We start from the raw sequence: 12,101 nt of genomic DNA on the forward strand, positions 1-12,101 counted from the left end.
AACTTTATAGCTTTTTTTGCAGTATACTGCTTACATCCTAATTCCACAAGGTAAAGTCATATATTAGTACTAGGTTTTACCTGATGCCTGCTGCAGATCACTCAAACTGATTTCAGTTAATGAAAAAAGCATACAGTATGAATTAAACTGAAATCTTACATATCACTTTTCCTTTTAATTATTGTTTTCCTAACTACATAGACAATTAAACGGTACAGCATGGAAATGTAGAAAGTTAAGCTGCTATTAGTCAGATCATGAAACACCTAAAGTTGGTAAACAACTTGAACGTATCCCCAGTTTTATCTCAGTGGAAACCTTTTGGTGTGATGCTTTTTTCACCTCTTGTGAGCTTCAGAACCTGCTTTTCACCAGGTTTTAAAGCTTGTGAAGGCAAGTGAAATTAGGAATTAGAAGCAAATGGCCATATTTGGCCCTCAGTAAGTGGCAAAATTCCAGTTGGGTTTGTGTGACCTGCTGAAACAACCCACTACTTGGCGTGGGCTGGGGTGGCAGAACACAGTGCTCAGCACAAAGGCAGAGATCTTCAAAAGCAATTACTGAATTAGCAGACTTTCCCTTCAGGAAGTGGTGAGTAGCTGCCTTTTGACAGCCAGGCTTTCTTTTGAATTGTCACAGGTTGGTTACTCCAGAAAGGCTCAAAATGATTAGTGCTTTGAGATTTTTCTGGATGGTCTGGAGTACAGGATAAACTAAGTGCATGAATATAAAAATAGAAAAGAAGAGGAATTAAAAAAAAAAAAAAAGACTAGAAGAACCTGTTAGAAACAACTGAATTGAGTTGTCTCTAAAGAATATAATGACAAACTGAATAATGATACAGGTAGGAAAATGCCATTGCCTAAAATAACCTGATTATATTCCATATATATATTTTGAATCAGCTAGTTTTCTCGGCTTACAACTGAAAACAAGACATTTTTCTGGCTGCTGTAGACCACCCATGTATCAAAAATCAAATATTAAATAATTGTTTTAAGCTGTTTTCAGGAAGTTCTAAAATCAGATCCACTTTAAAGATGCTGCTGGTGATGGAAAAGGCAGGTTAGAATGTAGTTCAGTTCTTTGTCAGTGTAACAGTTCAGTGTGATGTCAAAAACCCACTTCTCTTGAAGGTCATCTATAATTGTAGTGAAGGATGTCTCATGGGCATTTCACATGCCACTCCAGCAAGCCATGAACTGAAATATGAGCATGTGCACTGTGTTAGTAGGGCTAACAGATCATCTTACAGATACAGAAGTAACCGGTCTGAATAAATTACTAATTTATAAAGTAAGGGGGAGATTATGTGGGGGATTTTGTGTAGTTTTCTCCTACTTCTCTGTCTGAGAAGACTTGTTAAATACAGAGTGTTCTTGGAGAAAGCAGTGTTCAGGTATTGTGTATGCAAATAGCTAGGCAGTTCAAGCAGAATGTTTCCATATAATTTTTCGTTCCGTCAGAGGTAAAAGTGGTATCTAGTAGGTAGTTGTATCTAAGATACTTTCTTATTCTATTTATTTTCTCTGCTGCAGAATGATTCAGAGTGGATTAAATATCCTTAGGTTTTTCATTTTATGATGCACACTCTCAACTGTATTGCTGAAGTACATGTATTGTTAGCACTTGGCATTCATCGCAGTTTCCATAATGTCCTCTTACTGAGCCTTTGCCTTCAGGTCGACGCTTAGGCATTGAGAAGAGCATTCAAGAGGAGTAACACCATTCCAGCAGATTTACAGCAGGAAGCACACTTATTTGTTTGTATGCGTATGGATGTTATCTAGAAGTGAATTGAATGTTTCCAAAGTGCAAAAAATCCAGATGGCAAACTCAGCGCAACTTGTCTCGCAATCAAAGCGAGTAATGAAAACTCAGTATTAATATTCTGTATTATACAGAAATATGTTCATGAAAAATTGACGTTAATAATATAGCCCATTATACCATATTTCTGCTCAGTCCTTGCTTGGATCAAGTAATTCTGATGTTATTTGCCTAACAGAAAAAGAGCAGAAGCAAAGTGTTAAAGAGTGCAAACCAACATAAGTAGCTGAAAAAGGGGTTTTATTGTCTGAGAATTGATTCTAGGTAATTGAAGTTTACTAGTCAGGTACAGGAGGTTAGACTTAGACATGTATTTTGCAGATACTATAAATCATTCATCTCATTAGACCTGAGCATGAGTGGTAGAGATCTCCAGTGCACTTTAAATGAATTTGCATGTCTAGTTCTTAACGTTTTGTACACTACATATGTATGCATATGTTGTAATTACTTCCATGCAAGAGTGTTAAACTGAGAGCTTCCTTTAATACCACACAGCTTTAGATTTTCATTTTAGAATGTTGCAGTCAGAGGTTCTCTTTTATTCACTTTAATAATAATATACTTCTCTTGGGTTTAGAACAGGAAAAGACTCACAAATTAGTATACTAATGAGTATTTGTCTTAGGGTAGAATATTTAATAATAATCTTATACTAAATACAATTTTTCTTTCATTTAAAGACACTGGTTTTATAAATGCTTGTGCACAGTCTTGAGCCTGGGAACTGATTGCATATGCTCCCATGTTGCATATTACTGCCTTGATCTGACTAAAGGTATTCTCTTTAAAACTGAAACAATTATATTTCCTATTATGATTTAATACTTTCTAGGGCTTTCAGATAATATACATTTAAAAAGCAGATACTTTCAGAAGATGCAAAAGATACTCAGATGAGATACTTAAAAATCCACGAGTTATTTTTACAGATTGTGATACATCTGATCATTTATGCAGTGTTATTAAAAACCAGTGAAATCAAATAATTAATCTCTTTCTGCTGCATATAAAATGACTAAGATTCTGCATAGTGTATCTAGTTAACCTTCTTTTTTAGTGAAAAGAATCCCTGTGATTGATTGGTCAACATAAAGTGACTTACAAAAAGCATTCCTCCCTTTCCTCTGGTTGTTAGAAAGAACATGGTTGCATAAACAGTCATTATTCACAGTAAAAAAAAGTATCTCTTGTAGCATTTTTGAAAAAAATCTTTGCCTAAAAACCCACTGTCAGAAATCACTCTTTGTTCATACTAGTTGAACACTGAGAAATGAAGCAAAGTGATCTAAATCAAATTTATGAGACTGATAACCATGCAGCTGGGGGGAGAGTAGCTACTGCACAACCTGTACTCTGCCGAGGGAATTTAATTATAGATGGTTATACTTGAGTATAATTTGATAATATGTGCTCCTTGCAAAGGGAGAATAATTCTCACAAAGCATTGACAATTTTATATGTTTTTAGCAGGATACTGTCAAAGGAAAGGGATTTTCATTGAATTTCATATTATACTGTTGCCTGGAGGAAGAGTATCAGTGAAGTGGCTAGCAGGGTGTTTTTTCCTTGGTTTTATTTTTTTTGTTGCTGGAGTCTATATGTAAGAAGACGGGCGGTGAAAGGAATCCACTTCTTTATTAATTTGAAAATCTATAATATGAATATAGTATGTTACTGTGCAATAGATGGATAATAATTTTTTATAAAATACGGCTGTGATATCTTAATCTTTTGGAGCTTAATGACTGATACTCATTTTAGCTTTTACGTTTTTGTAAAACAATAATGATCAATGCTTAGATTAATATTCATTCTCTTTCCCACTCCCTACTTTTCAGAAGTAAGTCAGAGAAGAGCCAGAGGTGAATCTGACTCACTCTTCATTCTTTTGGTCAAGACGCTCTCCTGAAGAGCAGATTTTGAGAGCAGTCATAGCTGAGAGGTCAACAGAGGCACAGAGCTGTGGGTTATATTGCTGCCTGGCTTTATCTGGGAGGTTTTTGGGGCGGTTGGTTTTTTTTTGCTTGGTGTTTTGTTTTTTTTTTTTTTTTTTTTTTGGGGGGGGTGTTGTTTTGGGTTTTTATTTTTGTTTTTTTGTTTGTTTGTTTGGGGTTTTTTGTTTGTTATGGTTTGGTGGTGGTTTTTTTTGGTTTGTGGTTTTGTTTTGGTTTGGTTTGTTTTACTTAGTCTCTTAATGTGAACTGTTTCTGAGAGTTTTGTTCATAGTCAGTGCTGGCACTTCAAGGATACCTAGCTTCCTTTATTCCCGGCTTTTGGGTGGTCTGTGCCTCTGAAACTAAGTACAGTTAGCACTGTTGGTAGACCTGTTGTTAAGTTCTTAAATCTCCACATGTAGTACCTTTTGAGTAAGCTCTTGGATATATTTTTATTTTTGTGCTAGTCAATACAGTATGTCCAACTCTAAAGGTTGGACAATCAGAATTACAAAATTAGGACTGTGGTAATGATTTCTGGGTACTGCAGTAGCTGTTTTAACTGGTAGTTTTATATCCTTGGCTTAGAATCGTGCATTTTCTCAGTTGGCTGTTGCATTTCAGCATAGTGTTTTAGAGAGCTGACTCAAGCTGCAAGGCTTATTTTGAAAAGAGTGGGAGATCAATGGGACAGTCAACATCTGGGAGCTGGACCTTCTGCCTGTCAATTTTCTCTTCCCATGTGAACAGCAAACCAGAAGTTCTGACACCTTCTTCAAATCCTGCGACCCTGTAACTTGTAGATCATAGGAAAGGAAGTCATTGTACTTGATGAAGCAGGTAGGATGGTCTTGAGGAGCCATAGGGATTGCTTAGAGAGTAATATATGTGAAAACTTAAGTGAGAGACTGAGTGTTAGAATTTCAAAAAAGCATTCTGCTTATGAGGAAGACCTGAAGCAACATCTCCAAGAAGCATCACAGGAGGAGCCCTACTGGTGAGGCTTCAACCTTTTACCCAGGCTGATTGTTTTTCCAGGGTTCAGTGTTTTGTGGACATGGCATGCTCTTCTCCCCAAAGTGAGGTTGGCATTTCACAGAGAAAGGCCTTCAAACTCTGTGAGCCATCTGGAAAGAACAGTATCCCTGCCCAGTCCAGCAAGTCCATTATTAGGAAGGTTCATGCTGTATCGTTTATTTGGAGAAGTACTGTGCTTTGTCTCACTTTTGTACTTGCTGGACCCTCTTAAAGCTCAGTCTTTTCTGTCAGGAGAGGGCAAATGGGGGATTCTGGAAAACTGAAAGAATGCAATAAGGACAGAAATTTAGTCTGTCATCTGAACATCATCTCGGTCCTTGAAGTTCAAATGCAAAAAAGCATGATTCTTCTTCTCAGTACCTTCCTGGAAACAGTGCATTACAGGAGAAAGTGCATGATGCATGACATTTTATAGTGATTTTTCTTGAAAGGGACCTTTAGGTTTTGCAGCTAAATAGTTTGTGCATGGTTTAACACAATATAAAAAGTCCAATAACTGAAATGAGGCGTAAAGCGTCATTTCGTCTTCACTATGTGGATTTCAGCACAACCTTCATAATGATGTTTTGCATTTCTGTTGCTCATACAATCAAAATATTTCATAATGCCTTGGAAACATTAAAGAATGATCATTGATTATAAAACACACTTTCATTTTTTTGCTTATTATTATTTGCAGTAATACAGAAGATAAGTGGTGGTGATAAGAATTGGGTAAAGAAGGCAGTATCCAGTTATCAGTTCTGTTTTGTGCACTTCACATCATTATCTATATGATTGGTTTTACTGACTTCATGTTGCAGTGTGCATCTTTCAGACATGACAACAGGAAGGAGGGAGGGAATTAAACAAGAATAGTTAACTCCTAAGTAGACTAATAGTACACAAAATAGCTTTAAAAAAAAGAAATAAAAAAGACAAGACCTTTAACTTAGGTTTTATCTGTGAGGTAAGTATTTACTGCCTCCCCCATCTTGTTGATGAGGGATGAGGAAACTTAGCCCCAGAGCTCCTAAGTAACCCACCTGAGATGACACAGCTGGATCACAGGCTGAGCTGGGCACAGAACTTTTTCTCTTAACAGATTTGTGCATTTCTGTCTTACCCATATTGGCAGAGAATGTGCTGAAAGCACAGTTTCATTTGAAATCATAGTTGCAGTGTAATTTATTTTTTTTTAGTGTATTTAATTAATTGACTGGACTGGATCTTTATGAAGCTTGAGGCACAAACCTCTGCAGCCATCCACTGGAAACCAACTGAAATATAGCATTGGACATGGAAGGAGATGGTTTTCTGGCTGGTGGGGGGTCGATCTTTGTGAGAAAGGCAGTTTGTCCAGGCTTTAAATCTCTGCCTAGCAGTCCACAGTAGAATATCATTCTTATGTGGACGGACCACTAAAGTACAAGTCTTAACTCTTAATTGCATGTGATAATAGCAGTTACAAGTTAAGTATTTCTGCTTTTGAATTTGTTCTTAACGCATTTTATGTCACACTGAGTTCAAGTGGGTCACTTTTTCATTTTTTTATTCATAATTTTGTGTCTGTTTTACAGTGAGGTTTCGAAGCTGTGATGGAAACAAAAAAATACACTTTGGAAGCAGTGAACCAGAAGATTTCAGAGTAGCTGAAGATGGTGTAGTCTATGCTGAGCGAAGCTTTCAACTTTCAGCAGAGCCCACAGAGTTTGTTGTTTCTGCTCAAGACAAGGAAACTCAGCAAGAATGGCAAATGAGAGTGAAGCTAACCCCTGAACCAGCCTTCACGGGGGCTTCAGAAAAGGTAAAAGAACAACTAAATCCAGCATGTATAAATGTATCTCTACAAACAGGCATAAAAATAGGGGTTTGACTCTGCCTGTCATGCACCTCTTCATGAGCCTGCTTATTAATGGACACCTGGTGCATGCAAAGCTGGAGCTTCAGAAGGAACTTCTGTAGTCTTACTCTGTAGCCTTGCTATAAGGCATGGAAAGACATGCCTGTTTAACTGTATAGGATTCATTTATGTTTAAGCTTTTTGTTTGTGTAGTTTGAGATTTATACCTGAATTTAAGTCTCACACAGTCATTTCTTTATTTTAAATTTCTTGGAAGTATTATAGTATTTATTCAAGTGGTTAAATATAACTGGAAAATAAACAAATCTGTGATAGAATGCATCAGTCACATTTATTAGATGGGAGCTGTAGATTTACAGCAGTAAGTAGGAAAGCACTTCTGGCAGGGAATATTGGCTTTGTCTTGTCCCGTCATAATCAAATTGGAGATTGTATAAATTATTCATGATTCCAGCACTTACTTGTTAAGGAAGATAGTCTCCCTCTGCTGGAAGCTGCCATAGGATAAACCATTTACTATAACAAAACTCAGATATAGCAATATGCAATTAACAATGTATTTACTTTAGGAAAGCATATTAGGTTGTCTACCTCTTTCTGTTATATTACTTGCTGCCTGCTGTTTCTTGCCTTCTCTTTTAAAGTGCTTAGTTTACAGATAAAGAACAAAATTCATTCATAGATTAACATTCCTGTAATAGGTACACATTAAAGATTTAAGCATAATGTCAAAATAGAGAGTGTGGTTATGGAAGACATTTTTCCTGAGAACACACTGGGCACCAGTGCTGTGTAATCCTCATTTTTTTTTGTTTGCTTGCGTGATGATTGTGTTAAATCTGCTAAGGCGTGTTTTTAACAATGGAAATACTGTCATTTTGTTCATGGAAATGTAGTAAAAGAGCAGATGCTTAGATATAGCAGAGCATGCCCTGTTCATTCCAATGACACAGTTGAGGTATCCTTACTATCAAAAGAATGTAGAGTAGTAGAAGTTGGCCTTTAGTTGGGCATTTGTTTATACTCTGTGACATAGTCCAGTAAAATTTAAAAAAGCTTTTATTTTAAAATATTTGGAAAGCATTTTTGTCGCCCTGTCTCCAACCTTAGGCATGCTAGTTCTGTGTGCTGTCATCCAAAGGATGAAATGACTGCAGATACAGAAGGGAATAGGAAGGGAATGTTGACACCCAGCAGAGATTAATGCCCAGTGTGTAAAGTGGGTCATCTACTGCATCCATCATGGCTGACATAGGTTTAAAATAATTACAGCATTAATTCTATGGGATTTAATAGGGTCATAAATATTTGAGACACTCCTTACCAGTATGTATTAAACTTCTCTTGGAACTCAAATTATGTTTTAGCACACCCAGATCTAAATTTAGTGTACATTAGCACATTACCTGAACTGAAGTTCTAGCTAATGAGAAATACATAAAGGCATGCTATTAAATTTGCTAAATATTAACTACTTTTCAGAAATTGCAGAATAGTTTACACAGTAGTGCCATATTATAAATGGTTTATAATTCCCTATCTCCTCCAAGTTTAATAAGGAAAAAAGGAGTTCTTATAATTTTGCAGTGCAGTTGCAGAGGAAAGACACCCTTTCAGTCAATTATGTAATTGTATCTGAGTTACTTTATGATATCTGCTAGTAATTCTGCTTCTAACATGTGCTTAATTTTATCTTGTACCTGGGAAAGGACCAAAGGAAAATTGAAGACATCATATTTCCATGGCAACAATACAAGCACAGCAGCCCTCTGAAGAGGCAGAAGAGAGACTGGGTTATTCCTCCAATCAACCTACCAGAAAATTCCAAAGGACCTTTTCCTCAGGAATTAGTTAGGGTAAGGAAGTTAATAGGAGTGTAGTTCCAATGTCCCTCTGAGAACCCTTGAAGAGGTTTTGTGTAAATGCTGTCTTGTTCATCGTCCAGGCATTTATCAGAGTCTTTTGGGTTGGCTTCTTTTTGCTAACTCTGAATACCATGCTGGGCTGCATCTGATTTGCTGGGGTTTAAGTTGTCCTTATGCTTCTGTACTGGTGGGAGATGACCTTGATTTGGTTGGTAAGCGTGATGACTTCCTTAAGTGGATAAGCGGTATCTCTGCTGGTTTCAGAGTTCTCCAGTCTCCTGCACTGGAGTTCTCTGCCTGGGGAAGGATGTGGGCATGGGCAGGAGAGGAGTACACCAGGAGGAAATAGGATCTGATGAGATGAGGACAGCAGCTGTTCCACAGGACTTTGCAGCCCAGACATGGCCATCGTAAGGAGCCCAGCACCTCTCTTGGGCTGGCTTCCAATCATGGTACTAGCTGGTCATGATGAATTCATTGAAACTAGGCAGAGCATCAACCCAAGTTCGTAGGGTACAGTTTTGCTCTGTTCTGTTAATGTATGTGCTGGTGATTCACCTGCTCCTTACAGATACGCTGCCCTTCAATTTTTTCCATAAAAGATGAAACGAAAATTCAATCTTTAAACAAAAATGGAGAGCTCCTAAAGAACTTTTGCCAGTAGTGGAAGAGAGTTTGTAGCTCTGGTCTGGGAAGATCCGGGAAGAGGGGAAAAAACAAAACAGACTTTTTATTTCATATATAATTTTATGATAGTATATGTTTTCTGTAAGATCTAAATAATGCTGTTTAAGGTAAGAATACTTACTTGTTGTGGTTTAATACAATTCATTCTATTATGAGAAATAGACAGGGATATTTTCCCATTTCTGAAAAATTCATTGACCATCTTTCTAACAAAGGGTGCTTTTGAAAACTTCAAGCTTTAAACCAAGTCTTACACCATTTCCAGAAAAATTATTTTTACAAGTTTAGCTTAAAAATGAGGGGAAAAAACCCCCAGAACTGCTGCTTGCCTCAGCAGCAGTCCCATCCAGCAGTTGTTTGTAGCTAATGTAAACTTTATCTTTTTTTGACATGTAGATTAGGTCCGATCGTGATAAAAGCCTTTCGCTACGGTACAGTGTGACGGGCCCAGGCGCTGACCAACCTCCAACAGGCATCTTCATCATCAACCCCATCTCAGGACAGCTGTCTGTGACAAAGCCTTTAGACCGGGAACAGATTGCTTCTTTTCATGTAAGAGTTTAATTTACCATAAATCAGATTATCAAATTGAAGATGAACATCTGCTTCAAACATGACTTGAGCAGCCAGCATTTAGTTTTCTATGAGATATGATTTGAAGAGTTTGTAGCAGATTTGTATTTATTGAAGTTAATAAGGCTAACTCTTACTATATTTAAGCAGCTTAAATACATTAACATATGTAAACAGTGATTAAGTGTATTTAGATAAAGTAATTTTAAAAGATTGAAATATGGATACTGTAGCTTATATTTCAAATACAGGCCATTGATCACAGTCTCCACTGAATTGTATACTTCTCAAAAGTTTATTTTTAATTCAGCAACACAGATTAAGGTGTGACTGCTATAAGAATTGCAACAGCTGTGATTTGAGAAATGGATGGGAAGAAAAACGTACCAATTTTCATTTTAGGGGCAAATCTAAGCATTTTAATGGAATTGTAAATTAGGTCTGTCAGCTTATGAAAATGATATTCTTTGCGCTAAAGAAATTGACAAAGTAGACCACAGATTCCAGTATTAGAGGGAAAGGAAGGTTTCAAGGAAAGGGACCAGGCTGTGACCTAAAGTTGTCTGTGCTTTTGAGAAACCGTGCTGAATTCGCTACAGGAGTTGCTCAGCTCCTAGAGAGAGTTTTCCAGCATGTTGTGGATTAAAACACTCCTTGCCTTGCATTCCGGGAAACCCTTTGAGTGCTGCTCCCAAACAGAGGACACAGCAGGAGATGTCAGGGGGAGGAGGGGAGTGGGGGAAAGACTCTCTGAACAACAGCTCTGTCATCAGGAAGATTTTTACTGAGCATTTGACATTGGCGTTTCAAGATTTACTGGCTTGGGAATTTACATTTATATGAGTCATTTACAGAGTGGTGAGTTAATAATGCCATCTTGCTCCTTTCTAGTAGGTTTGTAACCATAAGATATGTGTGTGTGTATGTATATATGTATAATGGGCATCAGCAGGACTGCTATAGGAGAAAGTTGCTCTTTTCCCTAGCATTTGCCACACTCTGACCTAAATACATGGGTGTACATTTTCAGAAAGTACTGTATTCCCTTATTTTTTTTTTTTTCCTCTTGAATTTAGGATGTTGTAGGTAAACCTAACTGTCAAAGTTAGTTACTCAACTCTTTTTGACAATCAGGGCATTAAACTTAAGTATGTCAGTAACTTTGAAACTCAGTCTGTAATTTAGCTTCAGCTTAATTTTAGAGTGGAATTTCAGTATGTTCGCTGACAGTGATTTATCATAAACCCTACCATGGTGTTTTAGACAACACAAATTTATTCTCTGTGTTTTTTCTGTGCATTCATATCTATTCAATATATGTAATATCAGTAAAGAATTTTTGAAAGTGATGCCAGTGTTCATTCCCTATCAGTTGTAAGATGTTTCCTGTTTAATATAAGTCTTCGTATTATTTAGAGTCTGTGGTCATTATTAAAAGCAGAATTATATGTGGCAGTAGGCAGTGGTAGTAATCGTAATTACATGACCTAAGATAATTTTCAGCAAATTAAAGAAGTAAGTCTGCAACTTAGAATACTTTAGAAGTCTGAACAGCAGTTCCATTAGCAACTTGAGAACTCTAAAGTTCGATATGAGGGAACAGTGATAGATAACAAAATACCCTGAGCTAAAAATGTCTGGCCTGAAATTTCCTGTCACCATTATTATATCTATTTGCACCTGTATGTTGTGCAAATTCTAATACTTGTAATGATTTTTGCAGCTGAGAGCCCACGCAGTGGATGTAAATGGAAACCAGGTGGAAAATCCTATTGACATTGTTATTAATGTCATTGACATGAATGACAATAGACCTGAATTCTTACACCAGGTTTGGAATGGGACAGTCCCTGAAGGATCAAAGCCAGGTATTACATGGGCTTTTGGGAGATGGGGATATCATTTTGTAGTATCATATTTACAGTATCATTTTGAAGGTGATAAAGGTAGTGCCTTCAGACCTTGTAATACTTTCAAAGGTGTCTTAGTGTGAGGAGCAAAATCTCAGATACTATCTTATTATTTCACCCTATTTTAATTCACGTTTTAGCATGCTAAGATTCATTTCCAAAAGGCAAAATTGTTATGTACATAACCTAAAGCAGGAAAGGCTTTAAGAATATAAGTTTTGGGTTGTCTTTTTGAAAATCCTATTTATAATGTCAGAATTCTTACATTTATTTTTGTGGTAGACATTGATGTTCATTTAGTTGACAGGTCAGGGTATAAGAGACTTCGGAAATGTCACCAAATCCAGTTCTAGCTCTGATTCTCAGAGGCTTTGGAAATACTGGGGTTTGAAATCAATGTCATTTGAATTCTCAAGAA

At 36.9% G+C, this 12,101-nt stretch overlaps 1 protein-coding gene across 1 annotated transcript in view; it reads left to right on the forward strand.

Moving 5' to 3' along the window:
- Positions 1 to 12,101, forward strand: part of CDH2 (cadherin 2) — a 60,913-nt gene that overhangs the window by 15,529 nt on the left and 33,283 nt on the right. The window contains exons 2-6 of the mRNA XM_027887574.1: positions 4,571 to 4,607; positions 6,365 to 6,591; positions 8,358 to 8,504; positions 9,597 to 9,752; positions 11,497 to 11,641. Of these exons, the coding sequence (XP_027743375.1) occupies positions 4,571 to 4,607; positions 6,365 to 6,591; positions 8,358 to 8,504; positions 9,597 to 9,752; positions 11,497 to 11,641 (712 nt within the window). The remainder of the gene's footprint in view (positions 1 to 4,570; positions 4,608 to 6,364; positions 6,592 to 8,357; positions 8,505 to 9,596; positions 9,753 to 11,496; positions 11,642 to 12,101) is intronic.

Source organism: Empidonax traillii, unplaced genomic scaffold (genome assembly GCF_003031625.1).
Source record: "Empidonax traillii isolate 1590-97213 ecotype Southwest subspecies unplaced genomic scaffold, ASM303162v1 scaffold215:size2007263, whole genome shotgun sequence".
In the NCBI taxonomy this organism is placed as follows: Eukaryota; Metazoa; Chordata; class Aves; order Passeriformes; family Tyrannidae; genus Empidonax; species Empidonax traillii.